Source organism: Clupea harengus, chromosome 14 (genome assembly GCF_900700415.2).
Source record: "Clupea harengus chromosome 14, Ch_v2.0.2, whole genome shotgun sequence".
In the NCBI taxonomy this organism is placed as follows: Eukaryota; Metazoa; Chordata; class Actinopteri; order Clupeiformes; family Clupeidae; genus Clupea; species Clupea harengus.
Window position 1 is genome coordinate 19,643,912 of NC_045165.1, and position 26,832 is coordinate 19,670,743.

General features: G+C 44.4%; 1 protein-coding gene across 1 annotated transcript; it reads right to left on the reverse strand.

The window, feature by feature from the left end:
• Nucleotides 1-305: 305 nt before the first annotated feature.
• On the reverse strand, nucleotides 306-26,027 carry syne3 (spectrin repeat containing, nuclear envelope family member 3). The gene is made up of 18 exons (XM_031579900.2): nucleotides 25,865-26,027; nucleotides 24,512-24,684; nucleotides 23,428-23,600; nucleotides 21,450-21,759; nucleotides 20,665-20,820; nucleotides 20,069-20,425; nucleotides 17,280-17,416; nucleotides 16,308-16,482; nucleotides 14,910-15,092; nucleotides 11,077-11,220; nucleotides 10,589-10,723; nucleotides 10,255-10,416; nucleotides 9,779-9,951; nucleotides 8,740-9,418; nucleotides 8,383-8,529; nucleotides 7,289-7,453; nucleotides 6,716-6,760; nucleotides 306-3,343 (listed from the first exon to the last, which is right to left on the reverse strand). The coding sequence occupies exons 2-18, from the start codon at nucleotides 24,653-24,655 to the stop codon at nucleotides 3,155-3,157; spliced, it is 3,474 nt and encodes a 1,157-aa protein (XP_031435760.1). The 5' UTR covers nucleotides 24,656-24,684; nucleotides 25,865-26,027; the 3' UTR covers nucleotides 306-3,154.
• Nucleotides 26,028-26,832: the final 805 nt, after the last annotated feature.

Genomic DNA, 26,832 nt, shown 5'->3' on the forward strand with positions numbered 1-26,832 from the left:
GCGGGCTCTCCTAAGAGAATGTCATGTCAACATGCAGACAAGGATCACATTGTAGTGGGACATGTGGACAAACATACTCTACTTCCTGCCACTAGGATATAAATAGCGCACAACAATCACAACCGCAGCACGCACAAATAATGCAAGCAAATATATCGATTCTGTAGAGAGAAAGTATATGGGGAAATCAAACAGGACATTTTCCTCACGAATAACATACTACTTATTATGTGCCACACATATATAAACACACACAAACACTCACACATGCATGCACACACACACAGAGTTGAAACACAAGCATGTGTATGCATTGCATATTTATTCTCTTTGGGAGTACAATACAAAAATATTGGCTATGCACCAATTTTGTTTCTGCGAGTTATGCATTTCATCCAATTATTCAGTAGCAGTATAAAAATGAGCGTAGCATTTTATAAAAGCCTGCAAGCCTTTAGGTTTACAACCACCACTACAGTTTAGATGCCTTAGGAATCAATTTTTTTTTAAATTGCATAATAAAGTAGCACAATCAATACATCCTGACCGCTCTGATGGGGAAGAATCGTCCACTCACGTTCCCTGGCAAATTAGTTCCTGCTCCCCAAAGCAGTAGCTGATGAGAATCCTCGATAACATTCCCCGTATCTGGCCTCGACATGAAGCCGAAGTCTTGCTTTGGATCCCACTGTAAGATAACACACCCTACAGAGCATGTGGTGGAGCAACTACAACTGCCCGGCAAGCAATGCATAATTAATAACATGTAAGGGGGTTGCATTGGTCAGTGAAGGCAAGGATTCACTTTAAAATAGGAGTGCAGTAGCAAGAGGTGCTCAGCATTTAAATGTGCTTTAAAAAGGTGTCAACATAGCCTACAGTGTAACGTGCTATGCATCGTTCAAAGCATGAATTATAACATTGTTTTACAAGTATCAGTGGAGCACAAAGGAAGGACACAATACATAAATAACCAAAGGAGCAGGGCACTGCAGTTCAGACATAAATAAACACGCATTAAATACAGTTACTCTTCCATTCCCGAGGCAGCTGCCAGCGTTACGAGTCAATGATACGAGTTACCTTAATATTGCTTCCAAGACATGCATCAGGTTTACAGCGAGTGAGTCATCTTTGCTATACAAACTTCCAAACACACACACACACGCAGAAGATTGGCCACTCAATGCGTCAAACAGTTGACGGCAGAGAATTCTTTTGCTTCTGCAGACTGACTAAATGGAGGCCTTTGTCCGACAAGCATGCATCATTGGGTAATAAAAGCAGTTCTCATCTTAACGACATTAAAACTATTTGTAGCGAGTTTATTTCTCAAATGGCGAGCCTAACAACGTGCACCATAACAGAATAACTGGATTTTGTCTCGGTTTCTGTAGAAACAAGTTGAGTCCACAACACTCCTTCCTCAGAGAAGCTGGAGGGAGTAGGGCAGGAGGAAAGGTCGTGGAGGTCACAGAGTCGTTTGGGAGTCTGCTCAAAAAAGGGCATTCTTCCGAAAACTGGGCTATTTCCACTCTGTAATCTAGGCCTTCCAAAACACACTTTTGAAAAGAAAAAAAACAGAAAGGAACAAATGTTGACATTCCACATGCGGGTTGTGCCAAGTAAATGTCAAAGGACACAAGGGATTATTGCGTAATTACTATTTTCAGAAAATGTCAAGGGATTTTTTTTTACTTTGTCAGTCAGATCATTGTGTGTGTGTGTGTGTGTGTGTGTGTGTGTGTGTGTGTGTGTGTGTGTGTGTGTGTGTGTGTGTGTGTGTGCGCGCAGTGCTCAAGGCTGTATGGACTCAGGGGATAAGACAGACCTGCCTGCAGACAAATGCAACAGGTGTGAAGGAAAGAGCAACTAATGACAGTTTCAGTCTCAATTTAAGACGATGATGTCATCTGCAAAATAGCTCCAGTAAGGAGTTTAAGAGCCCTCAAGCGTTACAGGACCATCCTGAATCAAGTCAATGTGGAATGAAAGCGCCGATTTATAAATGCTGTCCCCCCCCCCATCATCCTACACATGATCATATAAAAACGATAGATTAATCACAACACAACAGTGCTGTCTATGCATTTTGAAGGCATTTCCTAGTGTCACCAAAAGGCTTGCAAGTAAAACTAATGTAGTGCAAAGTAGCATCCATATGTGAAAGGTCTAAAGGTAGTTACATTACCTGTGGTTGTGGTTTGTCTGCCTTCTAGACAAACTGAAACCACTGTAAATTTATAAATTATATAAATGTATTCAAACGTTAAAGAATGTCTGTATCTGACTGCTACTATCAGGCCGAATAAGCTTTTAAAAAACAACTCAGATAGCGTAAAATCTTGGGCCGGTTCTGACCGAGGCTCTAAATCTGCAATCACAATGGCCTGATCCATTCCAGAACCAGAATGTTGTCTGACAATTTGTATCTTCAGTTGAATAATAGGCATCTACTTATTTTTACACAGGGCCACTAGTGAGGTCTCTCTTTCTGCAGGATGAAAGGACCGAGTTGGCTTAGCCTGGTGGGTGCAGAGTGCGGAACAGCTTGAGTCAAGTGGAACGGACTGACAGAGCCAAACTCGCCCACACACAGAGTTACACACACAGGCTCCAGGCCTTCTCCCAGCCCAGCACCCAGCAGAGAGGAGGGGAAGTGGGACCACCAGGGACCTACCAGCACACGGATCTGCATCTCTTTGAATTTTAGATTTTTATTTTTTGGTCATGAAACAAGTGTTTATTTTGAAGTCACCCGATTACTGAGGTATGGCCCATTTAGAAACAGGGAATACATTCCACGGCGCTGAGCAGAGTAGCTCAACCAGAGAGAAGAGAGTTCTGACTTCAGAGATCTTTGACTAACAGTGACGTCCGTGTTGTTTTTCTCCACAGGAAGGACACAAGGTATCTTACACCATGTCCCAACCGCAAGGGCATTGCGCTTTGATGCTCACTGCTTACTAGAATAGCCTTGTTAGCGTTTTACTTTTGTCGCTTGCTTACGTCGCTTGACGTAAGGACATGGTGTAAGCTGTTGTTCTAGGTGGGTGCGGTTCCGTCACGGTGGTTCACTGTCAAAGCAGTGTGTTTCGGTGTCGTCCATGTTGGTTTTCCCCCACAGTTGTGATGGGGCCTGTTGGCCGCTGGTCTAGGTGGGTGGGGGGCCGTCGTAGCGCAGCATGATGTTGAAGGAGCGGGCGAAGTTGTTGGAGAGCGAGCAGCTGGTGCCCTCGTCCATCATGGGCAGCAGGAAGGCCAGCAGCAGGAGCGCCAGAAGCAAGAGCTGGAGGGGCAGCGCCACGCGACACACACGGTACAGGAACCCGCAGCGGCTCTCCTGGTGGGGAAGATAAACACACAAACACACACACACACACACACACACAATTTACATGATAAGTAACAACTTACATGATAAGCAATTAACAACAAATAGAGTCTACAGTCTACAAAAATGTCAACATGATGAGTCACTGTCCGTAAGGCACAACAGTCATTGTCTATACAAGCAGCAATCATCTGTAGTCTGCCAAAAAGACATTTTGCTGCATTAAAGTACACACACACACACACACACACACACACACACACACACACACACACACACACACACACACACACACACACAGAAACTCACACAGACATCATTTTCAAACACAAACACATCAGTCATCATCTTCACACATCACATCCTGTTCCGCAACAGAACCAACTCTCATATCCCAACCCTCATCAGTGTGATCCATCCCCTCTGTCCACAGGCTTGAGCCATTAGCATGTGGGATTCATTAACAACGCGGGAGAAACTTATCAGCTGACATTTTAGCTTGACCTGACTAGGCATTTGAACATGCTCCTTCACAGCAGCTTGACCAATCCAAAAAAATAAAAATGTTTTGCTTTTTAATTCAGCTACGCCACAAACAATCCTTCATCAGGAACACAGAGGCAGCATTAAGAGATGAAAACCTGTTATTGGAAAACAGTGTTATACATAGCACAACTCACTGATTCAATCACACAAATTCTTAGATTAGCTTCCTAAGTGCGTCACATTACATGACTCAGAGGACGGCTACAAAAACACACGCAAGACAAATCTAAAGTACACAGAGTGCTAATGCGATTCAGTGACACCAAATTGGAGAGCTAACAAACAAGTGGAAGCGCAGAGTTTTACTTTATCCCTCTGCGAGTGGCAGGGGTGAGTGTGTGTTTGTGGGTGTGTGCGCCCACGTACGATCGCTGGTTTTGTGTGTTTCGCGGAGAGGGCGGCAGGGTTGCCAGCTCAACCGAGGCTCTCAGCGTTTACCTCCCGCCTCCACACACACCAGCAGGGAGAAACACAGCGATGCCAGTGCACGGGGGAGGACAAGGAGGAAGAGGAAGAGGAGGACAATGAAGATCAAACCTCCTCTTCATCCTCCTCCTCTTTTTCTTTCTGTCAGGCACTCATGCTGACTGAAACTAGCAGTCGTATGACTCGGTGACTCCGAAGCTCATGTGATTATAGTTTTTATAGATCCACAAACCTCGACCTGAATGCAACAGTGCCAAATGCAGCACCCTTCCTCTTTCCTACAGGTTGTACTGTGGGCTGAATCTCTGTATGTGTTTTGGTGTCGTTTCACAGAGGCCTTGATTTTGAAATGGCACAAAATGGCCATTCTGTGCTCAGTGCAAACATATAATAAAACTTCAATTGGATTCCATCAGTCTGCTGGAGCATTTTAAACTGTGTACCCTTTGCCCTGCTTGAGTAAGAGCAGGGTACTGAGTAAACCTTTTTTTTGTTTAGACGGCAGCCAAATAACAGATGACCGATTAACAGTCAGACAGACAGATGGTAGTGATAGCTGTGTCTGCGGCTGGCTCTGAAGTGGACTTGGCCCAGTTCTGGCCCAGATACGGGCAGAACCAGAGCCGGATCTGGATGGTAGAATGAGTTCCTATCTGGGAAGACACCTCAGGCATGTGAGCGCAGGTGTTTGCCTGTGTGTGTGTGTGTGTGTGTGTGTGTGTGTGTGATTGTTTTATAGCAGTCTTTTAATGAGGACCTTCAAAACACTCCCCACCCAGGAAATTACAGCAATAAACAGCACTGAGTGTGTTCTGATGACAGAGACAACAAGACACACCATAAACCCTGCTACTCCATTTAGCCATCCTGCTTCTCGTCAGGAGCCTCCTGAACTATCATGATTGACTGGGGTAGTTTATATTAAAAGGACATTAGTGACCAAACTTACTATTACTTAAGGTCTGTTAATGCTAAAGGTAGATCATATACAGATAAATGTTTTTCATCCTGGATGTAAAAGCAATCATTTACCTTACAAAAAATGAACAACTATGAGCTTCAGAATGAAGTAATAAAGACTTAAGATAATGGTGATTTTAACTTGTGCATTAAGCAGTGCTGGCAGAGGTGAGGTTAACGTAGACCTCTTTCATCGCCCTCACACAGTGCACTCCGTGGGGGAGGACAGAGAGACATCTGTGCTGCACTAACAGAGACACACTGATCAGGTGTTCCCACACAGACCTGTAGGACCCTGACAAACTGGCTTCATTCCACTGGGCCAGTGTGCATGCGTAAGGAGGCCTGAATGGAACACAGACTACCTGGGCTGTGCACCTGCTGGTTCACACACGGAGAGAGAGCATGTTGTCTGTGCAACTCTGAACAGGTGGTGAGAAGGAGGAGGAGAGAGAGAGAGAGAGAGAAACAGGGGGAGGGGGAATGATAAAAAAAAGAAAGACAGAGAGAGCGGTAGAGAGAGGAAGAGAGGGGGAGGTAGTGGGAAAGAGATAAAGACAGTGAGAAAGAGGGAGAGAATAAGAGAGGGGGGGGGAGAAAGAGATAGAATGAAAAAAGACAGTGAGAGAGAGTGAGAGCAAAAGAAAGAAAGAAAGAAAGAAAGAAAAAGAGAGAGAGAGAGAGCGAGAGAGAGAGAGAGAGAGAGGGTGCAAATCCTGAGGAATCCTAGCAGGGCCAGCAGAAGCACCTTTAGCCCGCACCCTGGCATTTGCTAATCCCCACATGCAGCCTAAGGGGACCGCACATGACACTCCTGCACTCCTCTCACTCAGAGAGACAGAACACAGCACTGATGGACATCACACTCCTGCACTCCTCTCACTCAGAGAGACAGAACACAGCACTGATGGACATCACACTCCTCACTCAGAGAGACAGAACACAGCACTGATGGACATCACACTCCTCCCACAGAGAGAGACTGATGGAGGACAGAACTGAGCGCCCAGAACCAGTGGTGCTAAAGGTTAAGCCTTATTTACATGTCATCCATGGAGGATCCCTCCCAAAGCAGGACTTAAGTGTCTACAACCGTGTTTACATTGTCTATTTTAACGACATGCAGGACTTCTGCAGTCCACAACTGCGTTTACATTGTCTTTTTTAACGACATGCAGGACTCCTGCAGTCCACAACTGTGTTTACATTGTCTTCAAAGATCAGCCAGTGGAAGGATGATCGTGCTTGTTCATAAAAGCGGATTCACCAAGATTACTACTGGTACTAGTGACAGGTGGTTTAAATGCATATCAATGTCTCATACAGAAATACTGTACTGTACTGTACAACACTTATACATTAATACTGTCCTGATGTGTTGCATCAAGACTCACAAAGTGAAAATCTGAACTTATAGTCGCATTTCACAACTCTGTAAAGAGAACACACCTCCTTTCCAGTTCGGATCAGCTCCTCCCTCTGAGCACCGACCTCCTGCAATTAGAGAAAACAATTTAGTCAACACACTTCCTCTCAGGACTTCTGACAAGCAAAAAACAACTGGCCGATACAATAAATAGTCCCACCATGCTCCCTCTGGCCTTGTTATAACACTGGCCAGTGATGGAGGACATAAACCTTAAGAGTAAACATCACAACCCCTAGGCAATACAAATAAATACAGCGCTGAAGGGGCAGGTTGTGGGTTCAAAGTAAGCAGGTGAGCTGAGGGGTGGGGTCTAGTCTGGCAACAAAATACTGAAATATTTCAATAAACTGTTCACATGTACACATATTAAATACTCTATATGCAGTACATAAAATGTAATGGGTGAAGAATGAAACCAGTGTGTGTGTGTGTGTGAGTGAGAGCTGGGGTGAATGGTCAACCCTTTGATACTGACAAATGGAGCGGACCTTGGACTGAATCGGGTGTTGATTTAGCATGGATCGGTCACCTGGCCTACATTCCCCTGATTGAGCTGTACGCTACTGCCCCCTGCAGGCGATGGCTGGACTCACCGCGACTCGGAGTCGGTCCCCCAGGTCGCCCACATCCTTGAGTTTGGATTTATGGAGCATCCAGCGGTACCGCAGCTCCTCCAGCTCCACGTCCTCCACCTCCGACCGAGAGTCCAGCAGCTGCTGAAACTGACCCTGGCCCCAGGACACGCGAGCCCGCAAGGCCTGATGGGAGGAAAAAACCCAAACAAAACAAAACAGAACAAAACAAAGCTGAGGTGAGCTCCGTGACACAAAAGTAGCAACTGAGGACATATATATGGATATGAGTTAGATACCTGCTATTAATAGTCCATTCCAAAGCTCTGTTTTACACCTACAAGTTACACCTACAATGGCAGGTAGTCTTTTTCAGCTGTGTTCTGGCGTGATGTTTATTTTAAAAACCCAACATACAGAATCACAAAAACAATGAACAGAGACACACTCAGAGCTACTCAGCCCAAGCCTGAATTAACACATAACGTCAGGCAGAAAGTTTTGGGTGGGGAAAATAGGTTACAGTTTAGAAAAACAAATGTTTGTTGGCATGACTCCTGAGTGTGTGTGTGTGTCTGTATGTGAATATGTGTGTGTGTGTGCGTGCGTGTGTATGTGCTTGTTTGTATCTCAATCTTTTCGCTACGCTCCTTCATCTACAACACACATGAAAGGCAGCCCAGTAACTCTTTTATCACATCGGAGTTCTCGGCGGAGAACTCGAGCAGTCGCTTTTCAACTTCGCTCGCTGTAAATGTGAGCGCCAGGCTAGCTGAGCTGCCAACGTGTATTCTCATTGCCTGGCAGGAGACCTGGGCTCGCCGAGGTTTGATCTCCCTGTTTTTTTTGTTTTTTTTACTCTCAAAGCCGGAATAAGAAAGTCATTACGAGCTGGAGTTACAGAGAAGAATGAAACAATACATGTATATTCTGAAATGATTTACTCCCACTTTAGACTACATAAGCATCAGAAATTTCATGACGATAGAAGTTCTTACATACAGGAGTGACTTAATGCAAACTAAGCACGCTGTTACCTTCTCGGCGCATTAAATTCGGATGAAAGGAGCGGCAAGGCTTTAAAGGAGCCCGCTGGAAACAACACGTGTGCCCACCTTAAGTGTATTCTCTCTGATCTTGAGCTCTTTGGCGCTGATGGTTCTGTGGCTGCTCAGGATCCCCGAGAGCTTGTCACTCTCCCTCTGAAGCCAGACGTCAAACTCCCGCTGCCTCTCCCCCGAGCCAGTAGCGCCACGGCCCCCCTGTGTTAAAGCAGCCCAAGGGAGACGCGCGTCACACTCAACAAAAGGCAGTCAAGGAAGAACAGCAGGCATGAAAGAGCATTAGAGAGCAGTCACACAAACCACATGCCCCCCCACCCCCCATCCCACCACCAAACTCCCCTCTACCTTCACACATACCCTCCACATGTTCTTCTCCACTCCCCTCACCCTGTCTCCTCTCAGCCGTACCTTGGTGGGAGTTACTAGCGCGCCGGAATCTCTACCGGAGGCGCCTTCGTTCGTGGTGGTGGTGGTGGTGTCTCTTCTGGTCACCCTGGTCCTGAAGCTGCCCGGAGAAGAGCCCTCCAGTCCGCTCCGCTCGTTGCTGCTGAGGCCGTAACCATCCTCCAGGGGCAGGTCCTCCACTCCAGAGGTGGAGGTGGATGCGGAGGCGTGCTTCTCCACCCACTGCCCCGTCCTCCTGCTCGCCCCGGGGTCACCGCAGACCACCAGGCCCTCTTGCTGGGCAGATCCTCCTGGGGTCACCCGCACTCTCCCCCCTCCCGAGGGCTCAGAGTCGACATCCTCCACGCTCTGGCTGCCGTAGATCCCTCTCTGGCTGAGGCCACCATTCCTGCCATTGGTGTGTGACGGGTTTGGCTGAGCCACTCCACCTCTCTGGACTCCACTGGCACCTGGGTCCGGCGCTACATGGTCTGAGAGCTCGCCAAAATCTTCGTCCATCTCCAGACCGTCCCCGTCTCCCGAGCCCTCGTATGCCCACAGGCAGCGGCGTGGACCTTTGGTGTTCTCCGCCACGCCCTCTGCTCCGTCTTGGCCACCTGAGCTGTGACCCCGGACCCCTCCTGAAGTGTCGCCAGACTGCCCTCTGATCTTTGACCCTGATGACCCAGGTTCATTCAGGAGCCTGCAGAAGAACAATCTTCAACTCTCCACATGTAGGTAAAGTACTTTGGTTGAGTTTCACTAGAAAGCAGTTTTATTGTAACTAGAAAGTTCCCACATCTCTGTAATGTGAATTGATGACCCCTGATCATTTAGGAGCCCACAGAAGAACAAGCCTCAGCAGGCAGTACAGTAAACATCTTTCCATATGCAGGTTGGTTCAGCTTTATCAATACTCCTTTCCATTTACCCCACAATTTTAGGGCAACATAACATTTAGCTACCCAACATTGCCCTGACATGCTGTGGCCAAACCCCACAATACAGACAGACATGTTCAAAACCATCATCATTTGAACTTCTCTACGGAAGCCTGGCTGACCTGAGCAGGTTGAGGCTGAGGGAATGAAGGGCCTTCCAGGACTCTCGTAGGCGTTTCAGGTCACGGACGATGTGAACTTTGCCCTCCTCAGAGGTCTTGGCCAGCACATTCTGCCCCTGAAACTCCGTCTGGCGAAGCTGCTGCTCCTTCTCTGGAAACTCCCCCAGCGCCCTCTGCAGGCCACACAGGATATTAATAATACAATATTGAACTTGACTACTTCAATTCAGTTGAATGCACTCACAGAGTAACAGCGTTGTCAGCTGTCAATGCCAATGTTTAAAAGTGATATTAATATACAGTAGACGACCTGAAAAAGGAATGAACTGAATTGAGTTGAAAACAACAATTGCCTTTGTTGTGACAACACACATGTAGGTCAGCTTGGTGGGAATTCTTTGTGTTTTAATAACGAGGAGAAAGAGGAGGAGGAGGAGGAGGAGGAGGAGGAGGAGGAGGAGAGGGTGGAGATGTACCTCTGCTTCGTGCTGCCTGTTCTCCACGCTCCACTCCCCGCCGGAGCTGCGGTACGACTCCAGCTTCTGCCTCATGATCATCAGCCACTTCTCCACGTTCAGCAGGCTCTCGTGGAAGTCCTCGTGCTCCCCAATGTTCTCCTCACACTCACTTACCCTCACCTGGAGAACACACATACACACACACACACACACACACAGGCAAACACACACACACACACACACACACACACACACACACACACACACAAATTCATGTAAATTCACATAAATCCAACAGTTATTGTTCCAATCTGTTAATTGCCCAAATTACCACACACAATTGACGAGTTACCCTGAGAGTTTTGTAGACTATATTCCAGTCGGTGTAGAGGCACTCAAACTTGGCCCTGTTGGTTGGACTGGATGACACCAGTGTCTCCAGAGCAGTGATGTGAGCCTCACAATCCTCCAAGTCCCTCTTGAGGACCTGCAGGTAAAGCCGCCTCCAAGGTTAAATTTCCTCATTAAAAACCTGTCGGAGACACTGCCTGACAGTGTGAGTCCCAAGTAATCCTCCCTAACCCATTTCATTTGGGGACTCCTTAAGAGAGAGGTACGGGACTTTTTCATGTACGTTAAGGCCACAAAATAAATTCACAGAGACCTCTCAAATCCAATTTACAATTGAGATTTGAGGAAAAAAAGCCTCAACACCGTATGTGTGTATTTAAAAGTGACTTTGAAACGTGAAAAGAGACTGACATCTTGAAGTTATATCCATACGATTATGACTTTAGTCTGTGAGTGTAATAATAGATAAGTTTGTCCAGTTAGTCTCACCCTCAGTTGGTCACACTGACTTTTCTTGGCCAGTATGTCAGGCTGAAGTCTGTTTGAAGCCAGACACTGGTCGTTAATGAAGGACAGCTTCTTACGAATGGACTCATAAGCATCACCAAAGTCCTTGGTTCTTGATATTAAGCCCTGTCAAAATCAACAAAAGGAGTTATTTTAAAAACATAAACATGTAAACAAACAATAGAAACAATAACAAAATGTTTGTGCCAACTGCTAATCTAAACTCATTTGCAAACCGGGGTGGCATTTTTAGAAATTATGTGTAGTTTTAATGATGTGGACGTTGAGCACGTAATTCTAGATGAATGCCTGTCACTGTCACTTATCTGTAAAAAGAAGCGTTGTCAAGCAAAGATAAACATTAACAGGTGCAAGAAAGTAAACATCTTGAATACACAGTATTTTGCATACACAGCCATCAGGACCCTGCCAACCATCTCAGCAAGTGATTGCAGGTGGTTGACATGAGGGGTTAACATGAAGCGACAGAGTGAATTTTTATTTTAGTCATACACAAGAAAATATGCCAAATTCCTCATGCTATTGGTTGGGGACTTTTAAACAGAGGCCAAACCTCTCAGAGTCACATGCAAGTAGTCATACCCAACAACCTATCTTTAATAATTATAACACAGCAGGCTGCACCACGACCATCATACCAAGTGGGCACCTTCCTTCATCAGTATTTCATTTAATTAGGCCCACGACACCTCCAGAAGGCTCAACAGTGGAGTCTGGCGTCCAGGACCCACCCCCTCCATACTCACGATGGGTTAGGACACTCGATCAATACCAGGCACAACAACAGAGACACCTCGAAAAGATTTCACATGCATATATCATTGTCTGACATTGCATTACCCAATTATCTAAACATCAATCACACTGTCCTATGGCACGCCACAGGCTATCCAGGGTAAGGGGTGGGGTTACCTAGAGTATTACTGTCACTCTTTAGACTCTCGTTTAGGCACCTAGCAGACGCCTCTATTCAAAGCAACTTACTGTGCAGTTCTGATATACCTTCCAAAAGTATGTCTGGGTATTAAACCCATGACATTGGTGTTGTTCAGAACTTACTCTACCAGTTAAGCCACAGGAGTACTCTCTGAACAGGAATGGTTTCCACTTCTGAAAGCCATAGGTGCCGATACCCCCCCTGACAGCAACAGTGTTTAAGATTAAGACTAAACAACATCTCAGGATAGTTAATCAAAGCCAGGGAAGCAGCTTTCTAAATCAGGTTAACTATAGAGTCCTTAATTCCTAAATTTCCCTCTGGATTAATAAAGTATCCATCTATCTATCTATCTATTCATCCTGTCATTGTGCTGTTGTCGACAGGTGACTTTAAATAATCTGTTCAGTAGGGGCCTGAACTGAGCTGCCACTGTGCTAGTCTGGAGAGGTGGGAATCGACACATGCAGTGCTAGTCTGGAGAGGTGGGGATCGACACATGCAGTGCTAGTCTGGAGAGGTGGGGATCGACACATGCAGTGCTAGTCTGGAGAGGTGGGGATCGACACATGCAGTGCTAGTCTGGAGAGGTGGGGATCGACACATGCAGTGCTAGTGTTGAGAGGTGGGGATCGACACATGCAGTGCTAGTCTGGAGAGGTGGGGATCGACACATGCAGTGCTAGACTGAGGAAGCTTTTGTAGACCCTGAGAGGCAAGAAAACTGTGAAACTGGAGAAGCAGGTCTCAGACTGAAAATGACTGCAATCTTGAACCTTCACTTCGACTGAGAAACATTTTGAACCCTTACAGAATAATTCAGGACGATACTTTTTAACACATACATATATATTCTGGGGCACCTGTTAACCTTGAGACAAAAATACATCCCCTATAAGCATATGTCTTCATATTCTATGAATAGAACACACACCCACACAAATATACACAGAGGCATAGAAACTCACAAAGATCACAGATGTATGCATAAATATACAAGAAAAAAATGTGTTATTGAGGATTATGTGCCATCTTCAGCCACCATCCAGTCGTAATGGAACAGAGGAGCAGAAATAGGTTCTGGTCAAAAGTGCCTCTCAGTTGCAACACAATTACCCTCAAGACTACCCAAAGATTACCCTCCTACCCTGCCGGGGCTGAAGTGCTTTTATGAGTTATGAGTCCTTTGACTGGTGGTGCAGCTTGCCGTGGCCTTTCACTAACATAGACGGAATACTCCATCTCTCCTTTGAAAAGCAACACCAAACGGAGGTTAAACTGCCCTTTTGGAGGCTTATCTTACACCCTGACTTAATCCTACAATGGCACTAATCTCACACATGGACATTGGAGGGTAGATATGGATGTGTTTACACATAGATATAGATAAGGGTATGTCTAGACTACTCAATCCATGACTCAAAAGGGGATTTTTAGTTCACCTGCATTCCTGTACAAAATATTCCAGAGTGTGGAACAATGAAAATGAGCGGAGGGGTGTGTCTCAGTATTTTCACAGCTGCACATTATGCTAAGTCTGACAGACACTGGTTGGCAGATAATAACTGACTGTTATGAGCTGATGATCTAAAGGTTACATAGTTTAGTTCACCCATCAAGTGTTATTATCTTACACCCACCTTTGGGGCGTAAACCTAGTGTGACTGATGTGAGAATGGCCCTGTCACCAAGTGCCTGAGCAGACTTCACCTGCAGCATGGTTTCTAGGACACCTTCCAGGCCTCCAGTAATTAGGGCTACTATTTCTGGAACAAATCACGAGACAATATTCATTCTTAAAGAGGGCATAAAACCAGTGTACCGTTGAGCTGAATTAAACTTCTCTCACTATTGCTCTGACAGACTTGTTTCTGTAATATGTGTCAGATCAGATTATTATGTCTATCTATCTATCTATCTATCTATCTATCTATCTATCTATTGATCTATCTCTCTATCTATCATTCTACCGTTCAACCATTGTTTGTCTTGAACTCAGGTCACGATGAGCTACTGTTGTGGCCCTGCCTAAAAATGGTTGACTGCATACTGGGTATCCCTTGGCGCACTGCAATTAAACAAGTGTAACTTTTACTGACAACCTGTCCTTCCACTCTTCAGTTTGAACTATAATCCTAATGTGCTGAGGCTATTTATTATTGTATACTTTAAACAGTGTTTGATAGTGTGGTTACATAAGCAGCAGAGGCTGAGTAATACAAAATGTAGCCAACAGCTGACTTGAATGAAGGTCTGCTGCATTTTGCTCCATACAATCTGACATGCTGGATCAATGGCCAAAGACTAATGCATAATACTGTGGACTGCAGCAGGATAGAGTGGACGGCCTGAAGTCTCCCGTTGCACCCTGATTATCATGGTAAATAATATTTAAAACTAATCTTATCTGCTATTGAATAATTCACACTGCAGTTCATAAAGTAGTTACACTGTAACAAAGACTGGGAAGTTGCACTGAATAAGGTATACTACATATCTCTAGTGAGCCTGTCTCTGTTGCTTTTGCATTATATCTGGCATACTAAATCAGTTGATACTCGTTAACAACATAGCTACACTGTAACAGGGACAGTGTTATAGAAAGTTGCATTAAATTAGTTTCTATTGCAAAACTGGGTTTCCTTTTGTTACTTCAGCAACTTTTCGCTCCATTCCACCCGACATGCCAGGCCAGTGATTATGCTAGGGTCTGCTGCAGGGCTGGAGTGATTAGGTTGTTATGAGCCCCTTACGAGCCGTTCTGAGCCGCGTGAGCGAGCGCGGGGATACCTGGAGTGATTAGGTTGTTATGAGCCCCTTACGGGCCGTTCTGAGCCGTGTGAGCGCGGGGGGATACCTGGAGGCGACTCTTCCTCTGCAACAGCTGGCTGTGCAGCAGCTCACGGCGCCTCACGTTGGCGCTCAGCTCCGACAGGAGCCCCTCGGCCGTCTCGGGGCCAAACACGGAGCCCAGCAGGTCCCTCTTCACCTGCAGCTGGCTCAGGCGCTCCTGAAGCAGTAGGCTCTGCCTCAACAGTTTCTGAAGAGGAGGAGGAGAAAGAGGAAAGAAAGAGGAGGGAGACAGAGGCAGAGAGGAGAGAGTCACACAGATGTAAGTACACCAAACTACTTGCATACAAAATACATGCATAGATACATATATTAAAAATGCAAAATGTATAATGAACATATCAAATACAAACAGTTTCAAATGATGAACCTCCCTTTTTCCTCTGCGAAAAAAGCAGCACCTACTGCTATATTTTTCTGTGCTGTTCTGAGCTTTACAAAGTGGAACAGGGAGACAGACAGACGGACACACACACACACACACACACACACACACACAGAGAGAGAGAGAGAGAGAAAGAGAGAGAAGAGAAACCAGAGACAGTAGACAAGAAAAGAGGTGGGAACCATAGAGAGGCAGAAAGAAAGAAAGAAAGACATTTTAAAAAAGCTCAATAGAAAATTGAATGACGGCTGACACAGGCACACAGACAGGGAGCTACATTCACTGAATAAAAAGAAAACCACAGACTGGCAGATTCCAGGCCATTTGCATGACATGATGGCTAGTTATCTAGCTGATGTTACAGTCTCCTCATAATTATAACAGGAGAAGGTAGAAACCCTCAGGGTGCCTGTGCAGCCTCATATTAACACGAGTTCACTTATTCACTTCATATTAAAATGAGTTCATATCACACTCTAGCAAATACCAACTGTTAAGAAGGTTCCTTAAGCTAGAGATAGCAAGGATAGTTCACTAGATAGACCTTGCATGTTTTACAGACCTCTCGCGGAGGTTCGAGCTCTGTAGCATCCCGTTAAATATGCTACAATTGGGTGGGATAACACACACCCATTTCTTTATCGTTATGGAAGACTGAGAGTGAATGAATTTGTTCCATCCCTTGTTGTTGTTACCCGATACTTTAATGGGATTCGTATGTGAAAGTGAGAGGAAGACCCTACCTGGCAGAGTTACTGTGCTAAATAACTTCCAGGCAAACAAAATGTATTCCCATGTATAGACCACACTTGAGTATTAACCGCAAGGCTGCAGAAATTGTACCCCCATTCCTAAGGCTACCGGTGTAATTCTAGTGCGGAGCTGTGATTCTCCCAGCACAGGTGTAATTCTAGTGCGGAGCTGTGATTCTTCCAGCACAGGTGTAATTCTAGTGCGGGGCTGTGATTCTCCCAGCACAGGTTGCACATGGCTGAGGTGAGCGAAGGCTGGGTGTTTTACCTCAATGTTCTGCACCAACAGGGCGATGTGGGAGAACTCGGACACCTCGGCAGACGCCTCCAGGACCTGGGACACCATCTGGCTCCACTGGCTGAAACCATGCAGAGGGTCCTGGAGAACCTGCCGCAGGCCTGTCTCGCTCTCAGAGGACAGACGGAACGCCCGGCCTTTCAAACTGCAATGGAAAACAAGGACACACACACACACCATGGTTTTCTAACGAGTAACAACAAACGACATTATCATGTTATTTTTAATGGAGAGACAGAGAGAGAGAGTGTAGACAAACATGCTTTTAAATTCAGGTGACTGGAAGTATTTCCTTTTTCCAGATCTGCCATGACTGAATATTTTTGATATTGTATTTGTCATAACTGAATATGCTCAACATTGTATATTTGTCACAACTGAATATTTTTAATATTGTATATTTGGCCTAGCAGGATATTTTTAATATGATATATTTAAACATTTCATTTTTTTACATTTCATTATAGGGTGGAGTCCTTGTGTCTGACATTGAATCTAGCCCTCTGTTCTAAGGCCTGTGATTTCCTGGAGGTTGAAGGCTGTTCAATTATACAGCCTGGTAGAATATACACCACCAAGGAATTATAAAGTAAATGAACTGGAGGTGTAAATGAGAAAGTGACTTTTCCACCTCCATGCCCTGGCTAAATAAATGATAAAAAAAAAAACTGTAAAGAAATGGGGGAGAAAGAAGAAGAAAATATTCCAATCTTCATAACATAATATATTTTTTTTATCTACCATTGACGAAAGAATACAGAGTAAAGAGTAAAAAAAAGAGCAGTAAAGTGAAGAGTAAAAAAAATTCTAATCAAGTCAGAATAATTCATGAATCCACCTCCATCCTGATGGGGTTCAGATGAGTTCTATGATTAAGGTAGGAGACCATTTGAATACATATGGGTTTAACTTTGTGGAGAAGATTAGCACTGGCAGCCTCACCTATGATATTCTTTCACGGCTGCCAGGAGCTCGTCAGACAGCGGCTTGCAGTCTTGAGAGAAGTGGAAGAGTTCCTTGAGTTGCTCCTTCAGCTTCTCTGTGCGGGGCTCCTCGTCTATCAGTGTGTTCCTCACGCCCTACGGAGAAGGAAGGGGCATCTCAGGATGAGAAACACTCCTCTGCCAAAAAAAAGCTCCTGGAGTAAATTACTTTGCGAGCCAGCCATCAGATCAAAGAAATATTGTTTTGTTGTCTTTTGAACAATGCTAACTTTTGAATGTCGTCCAAAACTATCATTACGTTATGAGGTCAGCCATAATAATGTTATGAGTTTTGATTACAGACAGTAGTTGTTTTAGGTGGATTAATATCAGAAAATGTGATCTACATCAAACGGTTAATTGGTTAACTGAATTCGTCTCATAGTCTTTTGTACAATGTTAAATTATCTCTGCGGAGGATTATCTTGTGAGTGTCACCCAAAACGCAAAGTTCAAAGCTTGGCCATAAAAACTCTATTTGTTTTATTTTCATTATAAGGTGTGATTCTTTTTCCTGGATCAACCTAAGAGAATGGTCCTTCACTGTGGTCTAACTCAAACTGGCTGCCATTGTTAGTCAGTTTAATAAACATGTTATTCGTGCTGGGTCTGTATTTGACAGCTTACTGGTAAATGTAAATACATCTGTCCCATGTTATACCTACTACTGCAACTGATGGGAATCTGGATTCGTTTGATTTTAAACCCATTTCAGGTGCTCAAGTCTGTAAAGCTCGGAAAAACACTTATCACAAAAAGTCTGCGGGTCCAGACAATCGGCATCCAAATCCCTTAAATATGACGGCCGATATTACTGCTGGGCCTCTTACTCATGTTAGAGCCTTCTATCCAACTCCGTTCCTGGAATTTGGAAAGCTGCATATGTTCTCCCCTTAAAGATGGAGACCCCTCAGAGTTAAACAACTACCGTCCAATTTCCAAACCCTCAGTCAAACTTGTAGTTAAACCAGTTTTTACTGACAAGATTATATTACAAGATTTTACACAAATATGGTCTGCATAGTTGTATTTATTGTGACATTGGAGATGAACACTAACATAACCAACACTTTAGTTTTGCTGAAATACTGCTCGCGTGATTGATTGCAGTGCTCTATTGTATATGCATGCAGTCTCCCTCATTTCACAGAGCCTTGATTCAGTGCACCATGCATCAATACGACAAATGCAAGTCTCTTACTCACCATTGTATTCTTTATGGCTTGGCGCACTGGGCATCACTGACCACTTGCCCTGGTATATTTTTATGTATAAAATGATACTGGGTAAACTTCCAGCTAACCTCTGTAACTTTCTGTAACTTCAGCTTGGATAGTTACCAGCAACAGATAGATACATTTATATCCACTGATAAATTTAAGGGCATTATAAAGAATGTGGTGAATGAGACATGTAGCTGTTTTTCTTGATAGGCCATTACGTTTAAATAACTGTTTTAATAAACAAACAGATTTTTGTATATCATGTTAGTCGTATTTATGCTGTATATGTTTTTTTTTAATATGTTGCAAATGTGTACAGCTGCTATCTCTTGTAAAAGACATTTCCCATCAAAATGGGACTTCCAGGTAAAACAAAGGCGAAGGGAAAGTCCTCCATCAAACGCAAATGTCCTATCTCGCAATGTTAGTGAAAGTGGAAAACAAAAACAAACTCATGGATTCGCCCTGTGATTCAGATCCACTCCCAAATGTAATGGGTTTTTCATGCTACACCCCTCCACCAAGTTAAATGAAAATTCCGCCTGGTAGTTTTTTTACGAATTCCTCTTGACAAACAAACAAACTGACAGACAAACAAACTGAACTGAAAACATGACCTCCTTGGAAGAGGTAACTAACTCGCCGCCCCTCATCTAATTACTCTGGGCCAGCTGCCTGATTATCATTCCCTTTCATGAAGTTAAGCTTTTTTTTGCCCTTATCTGCAGAATTACAGGTCTGGCTTGAAGTTAAAATGTCATGCGTCATGAATTATTCCGTTGGTTTAGACTGGTCTCCACTCCTCAACTTAAGGAAAACACATCTCTACTTTAAGTCACGAAAGATCTCTGCTGTGTAATCTGTGTAAACAGTCCAACATTGATTTTGTACAGCAGATGTAAATACTACGCATCTCTAAGTCTGTTTACTGACTGACTGAAAGAACATTCTGAGGAAAGGAGCCGCCTCTGCAAGCTAACAGCAATGCTACTCATATGACAATGAGGCTATCTGTGAGGTAGCGTGACACCCAAGTCATGACACACTAACTGCAAGGCACAACCTCACATCTGTGAGACAAGCTTTGAGATATTATGAAGCACTGAAACACTGAGGCTAAGAGACATTAATTGTGAGACCATGAGTAAGACACCCACAGGGTGACACTAGCAATGAGACCCTAATGATGAGACGAACAGTGAGACACTAATGGTGAGACGAACAGTGAGACACTAATGGTGAGACGAACAGTGAGACACTAATGGTTAGATACTACCATATGACCATGACCATGAGACACCAGCATTAAGACACCAGCAGTGAGACACTGACCATGAGACACTGAAAGCAAAACAGAAGCAGTGAGACCCTAATAATAAGATTAGCATTAAGACACTAAGGGTGAGACACTGTCATATGAAAATAAGAATGAGACACCAGCAGTGAGACCCTAGCATTTAGACACCAGCAGTGAGACCTTAGCAGTTAGACACCAGCAGTGAGACCCTAGCAGTTAGACACTAACCGTGCACCTCCTCCACTGTGCCACCAGCTGCTCCTCTGTGCGATCTCCACCCCCGTCTCCAACTTTGCCCTCCAGCTCTCTCGCCAGCCTCTGCACCAGCGCCCTCATGTCCCTGATGCCTGCCCACAGCTGCTCACACTGGGCCTGGTACTGGCCCCGGGAATCCAGGGAGCTCTGCAGTCTGCCGCGGGCCTCATGTAGGCTTACCCGGAGCCTCTCCCAGGCGGCCCACAGCTCCTTCATCTCCTGCGTCAGCTCCTCGGCCCCCAGCGGGGTGGTGTTGGCCCTCACGGCCTCCGCCAGCCCCTTGATGTGGCACAGAGTCTGCTCCTCGTTGGCTATGCTGGTCTCGAGCTCCTGGAAGGGAAGTGGAAGAAGACTTAGGAACAGCGTGAGAAGCAGGCCAAGCAAGGCCGGGCTGTAACTGACATAGAAGTATACACTGCAGCAGATGGCAAACGAACAACACTCTTCTAGCTTGGTGGATCACCAGGGTTGCACAGAGCACAGAAAAACATGCTGCTGATGATGATATTATGAGTTCCCTTTTGTTGTGTGATATTCTGATTGCTTATTGGTAGGAGTGTTCACCATACCTGCAGTAACTGCAGCTTGTTATCTGCGTTGTCTGTCTGCTCGTTGAAGAGGCTGACCTCCTGTGCCTTGGAGAGCAGCCATGTTTGGAACTTATTGACGTAGTCCTGGTACTGCTGGTGCTCCTCGGCTATTCTCTGAACCAACAGTAGCCTCTCCTACAAAGTCACAGATACAATAAACAATATGGAATTACACAACTAATTACACAGTTAACGCCCAACACAAACACACACACACACACACACACACACACACACACACACACACACACACACACACACAAATACTGTCCATTCAAGAACTGTAGTTTGTGTCTAGAGCGGCCGTTCTGTAGTGAATGAAACCACGGTAATGTATTACACACACCACATCCTGTCTTACACACACATTTCCACCACTGAAAGACGCATAGAGTAAAACCCTAACCTCATATAGCTGCAGTTATCAGTGCAGATGTGCCTAAATGAAGTATCTTATAACAAAGCATTTAAACCAGACTGCTGAGAGTGGAGACAGCACTGACAGTCATAACAGAGTTAAAAGAAGACCGCGCAGCATTCAATGAAATCCTTTGAGGAAGTTTAGCGAAGTCCTTTTGTAGGGATTTTCCAGTAGTTTTAACAAGAGGCAACAAAGAAGAGAAGGTTGACGTGTTGCTTCGCCGTCCCCCTACACACTCATACAATATTGATACACCCCTGCTGCTTTTAGTCTAGAATTATTAGAATTCTGATTCCAGAATGTTCAGCTTCAGTGTGATGGTAGAGACAGCTGGTCCGCTCACCACAGCCTTGTCCTGTACGTCGCTGTAGGCGTCCTGCAGGGCGTCCTGCTTCTCCGGGTCCACGCTGGGGTCCTCGGTGCGGTTGTGCAGCGCGGCGGCCTCGTCCAGCAGCCTCTCCAGCAGCAGGGCCTGGGCCTGGACGTCGCACAGGGTCACCTGCGTATGGTCCACCTGCCATAGCTTCTCCCGCACGCCCGGCTGCAATTCCGGAGCCGCCTCCAGGGAGCGATCCAGCTTGGCCAGCCACGCCTGGAATTCCTCGTGGGCCTTCAGGTACTCACTCCAGTGCAGCCACACCCACTCTATACGGCTAGATTGAGAGGAGGGGATTGGAGGTAGGGACAGAAGAGGCCTGGTCTGAGCGCATCCAACTTTATACCCTTGATAAATGTACGATACCGTAACTGAGGTCAATAGGGAGCACCAATCCAACACCAGTGCAATTTGAAATTAAAACATATAAAGTTTAACTTGGTTTATAATCATTCTTCCATAAGGAATTATTTTAGGTTGTGCAAATTACACAGTTGTTAAATATGTACATAATCATGTTGTTACAATTTTATAATAGCAGTGACTAAGTAACACTAAATGCTGCGTGGGTCCATAAAGTCTGGCCAATACCATATCCGTTTGAGCCAAAAACAGTGCACAACTGGACCAGTGAATCATTGCTGAGAAACACTGCTTTTATCTTTTTGCACAACCCTTTTATTTCTAAAGGGTTAAGCATTCATGGTCAAGTTTATTTCTGCACAAAGCTAATTCACCTTTGGCTGTGTCTAAATCACCAGTTCTGCTATATATTTATCTTTGGCTGCCTCTAAATCACCAGTTCTGCTATAGATTTATCTTTGGCTGTGTCTAAATCACCAGTTCTGCTATAGATGTATCTTTGGCTGTGTCTAAATCACCAGTTCTTCTATAGATTTATCTTTGGCTGCCTCTAAATCACCAGTTCTGCTATAGATTTGTCTTTGGCTGTGTCTAAATCACCAGTTCTGCTATAGATTTATCTTTGGCTGTGTCTAAATCACCAGTTCTGCTATAGATTTGTCTTTGGCTGCCTCTAAATCACCAGTTCTGCTATAGATTTGTCTTTGGCTGTGTCTAAATCACCAGTTCTGCTATAGATTTGTCTTTGGCTGTGTGTAAATCACCAGTTCTGCTATAGATTTGTCTTTGGCTGTGTCTAAATCACCAGTTCTGCTATAGATTTGTCTTTGGCTGTGTGTAAATCACCAGTTCTGCTATAGATTTGTCTTTGGCTGTGTCTAAATCACCAGTTCTGCTATAGATTTGTCTTTGGCTGTGTGTCTGTTTCTGGTGTGCTTGGCATCAGGGTTTGTGTTATTACACAGTAATTCCCAACCCGTGGCTCATTAATAGTTTGCATCTGTCTCACACAATCAGACCAGTAGTCCCATGATCTGTTTAATATCCATATTTACGGTGTTATCTCTGGCAGTGTTTGCACTGGCTACTAAAATTAATTAAAGCTTGACAGAATTATGCTAAGTCTATTAACAATGGCTACAGAATCGGGTAATGTTTGCCAATGTTATTAATGATTTAATAATTCCTACTCAATTTCTTTCAAATGCAGTGAGCATGAACAGTAACTGTGGTGCAAAGATTTCAAATACTTTATGCATGAGGCCAGATTCTTTGCCGTGAGGGAAACAAGACAGATAAATATTCCTATCAGAACATTAATTCAGATTCATGTTTTTTTTATAGACATATCAGTGCCCTATATCCGACTGTAAGGGATATTAACATGTGTAGCCAACAAGGAGACATTCAAAACACAAACACTTCCCTGATAGATACGGTGGGGTAAAATATTTGCAGATTTTTAAGCCATTCCAGACAAACCCCCTGCTGTACCTGTGACAGTGTAGGTCCCCTGCTGTACCTGTGACAGTGTATACCTGCTGTACCTGTGACAGGGGATAATGTAGGTCCTCTGCTGTACCTGTGACAGTGGATAATGTAGGTTGTGGTCTCTTCCCAGAGTGCCTTGAGGTCTCTGAGTTTGGCATGGGTCTGGTGCCTCGTCTCTTCGTCTCCGTTCTGCAGCAGAACATCTGCAGCCACCAGAGCCCGGTCCATCTTCAAACGACCATCATGCTCCGACTCATGGATCCGCTTTAAACACAGAGAAACACATAAATGAAAGAGAGGATAACATTTCTTCTGCTTATCAACAGTATGCCGATTTGTTTAATGTTTTTTTACATTACAGGATATAGAAGTCTATACTGTTCAGAAAGAAACAGTTATGTACCATCTCTATACAGAATTGCTGACAGTCCATACGTATGGATGATTACCAAAGCCCGGTACTGAACAGGCCCTGGGGCGAAACTATTACAGGCCGTAGTATTGATAAGCTCAAACGTAACCGGTTCTTTTATCTGTACATCATTTTGGGGTTATTTATTATCACGCTGCAGCAGAGGAGAGGATGAATGACTGCTAGTGACTGATGTCTTTATTCTTTCTAAACTTCACTCAGTATTTTGATGTCAGGAATATGATTTATTGTATTGCCGTTTTAGATTTGTTTGCAGTGAGATACTATTGAGTTAATAAAGTGACTTTGCTGTTGTTGTAGACATTAGTGTTGCTGCTCTAGAAACAACATTTTGTTATATTTAAAATATTCAATTCTAATCTTGTTCTGAATGTATTATATATACGGTATATATAGCAATTATTTAGTAATAATATAATAATAGTAGTATCAATAAAATATAATGATTCCCATCCTTACTGGTAAGTAAATATGTTCTGCTTTGCACCATCATATTTTTCTCTATATCAAAGTCTATACAGGCTGATGACGTCTTACAAACATACAGCTGTGTCAACATGCCAAGGCGAAATTGGTTTTGCGCCATGTGCCTCTCTAACACGTGTACCCTCGTCAGTTCACTCAGGCATTTGACTATGAAGTGTCACGGCATGGTGCTAAGGGTCAGAGGGTGGCACTTAATGAGTTTCAAAGAGGTCAGGGTCAAAGTTGAGGGGTTTGTCTCGTGTGTGTCAGATCTCACCTCGGTCTCCCTGAGCCGGGCCTCCAGCGCCGCTCTGGGCCCCTGGGTGTTGTCGTTGACCCGCAGGCGCTCCTGCACAGCCCGCATCCAGGCCACGGCGCCGTCCACGCTCTCCCCAAACTCATGCTGCTCTTGCTGAGTCATGAGGACAGCAGGCACTGAACCAACCCTGCCTGAAGGGAAGCAGCATTAAGGGTAGCCTGTTGTGAGTGTCTCTGTGTGTGTGTGTGTTTCTCTCTCTCTCTCTCTCTCTGTGTGTTTCTCTCTCTCTCTCTCTCTCTCTCTCTCTGTGTGTGTGTTTATGTGTGTGTGTATGCAAAAGAGATTGAGAATCTCACTCAATGCAGAGACAGTTTCGGGCATCATTTGAATATCTTATCAGGAGTGGATTGTGTGTGTGTTAGTGAGTGTGTGTTTGTGTGTTTGTGTGTATGTCTGCAAAAGAGATTGAGATTCTGAATCAATGCAGACAGTATCCCTATCAACTTGAATATCTTATCACTGTACAGCCACAATCACTACTAAGTAGCCTACTAATCATGCAGCAACATTTTACTGAGGAACTCCATCTGGTCAGAAGGGATTTGGTCGCCTAGATATTCTAGTGAGCATGAACCTCTTTTCTCGGTGACTCATATCTCCCAGCACATGGTTTCCGCACCACCGCGCCGCGCCACTGAGCTTAGTGCCCTGCTCAGAAAACACTGGGGCTTACAGATCACTTTTACTTTTCTTGTGCACACACCAGCAAATTCATTGATTCTTAATAACAAAATCTGATCTCACTGTGACACTGTATTCTGTTAGTTGTATATAATAGGATTAATGAGTAAACAGAATGGATAATGATTAAGATGTTAACTTAATGTTTACATTTCATCCAACTGTATTTGGAGAGTTGTAAGGAACGCCCCTCCCTGCCATCTGCCCCGAAAAAAAGACGCAGAAATGCCCAAATATAGCCAGTTCGAACAGGGACTACACTTTCCACGTCTCCCACATCTCATTCAACACTGCAAAAGTAGGATATCGCTATTGAGTGTCATTATCGAGCTCAGGTGAACTACATGTGCGCTTCCTATTTTGGGACGGGAGAATCCCATTGATACATCTTGTGACAGGAGTACTGCGAATCGTCCGACAAACAAATACAAACACATGGTTCCGCGTTGTTATTGTCATTCATTGGATGTGGTGAGGAATAGGCTGTCATGTAATATCACACGCAGCTAAAGTTTGATCGTTTAGGACTGACAGTGTCAGCTAAACAGTGACAGCTCAGCACAAATCGTTTCTAGCGAATCAAACATTTATACAATGACGACATAAAATACAGGATTTCTGCTTACTTACGATTACGAGGGCATCTGCTGTCAATATGCTTATAGGCGAAGACCTACTATGCTACGAAGTTTGTATGATAACGCAGGAAGTATTTGCAGGCCCTTCGCTTGAATCAGTTGGCTAACCAGCTTTTCTAGGCGAGAGCAACAAATCCACCGAGCAACTGATAATCTGCGCAAGCTGCGTCACACTGTACGTCAAGATTCAAATCGAAGGCGCGCTTTTGAGTGACATTCAAACTGCACTAGACGTAGCCTACCGCACAGCTGTCTGTAATATGATCGCGGCAGAAAGTGAAGGCATGAGCGAGAATTAAGTGGTTACAATATATTTTCTGTTTTTGTAAATGTTACGTAAGGATTCAAAAACAAAATGAATTTTGGAGATAGACCAACAGGGGAACAGAGGAAAACATGTTGTAGCTTGTTGACATCTTAAGGGTGATTTCTTTGAAATTGGGTAAATACCTTCTTTATGCCATTGTGAATGAGCCTACACATTTCCATTAAGATTGGTCATTCACACAGGCATGTACTGGCTGCAGAATTTGTATTGGCCATTGCAAATAAGCCAAGTACAAGCAAACAAAACTTCAAAACTTGAAGCATAAGTGGTTCTTGAGATGTTGAAAGTTGTCAGTTGCAGTGCCCCCTATGGATGAAATGTCATGAAATTTGGCATGCACCCAAAGAATGTGGTGGTGATGCAGCTTGTCAGCTTTCGTAAAGTTTGAACCTTTACATTACAACATATTGGCTAGTGAAGCGGTCGTTTTTTGCATTCACTAGATGGCATTACTCCACACATTTCATTGTAATAAGCTAGGGTCATGCATCTGCTTGAAGCCAACTTGCCATAATTTTTTTTTTTTGTTGTCTCATCTGCATTGCCATGTGTCAGCTGCAGTGCTCCTTATGAACAACATTTTACTAAATTTGGTTTGTGTCAAATGAATATGGTAGTGATGCAGAATGTTA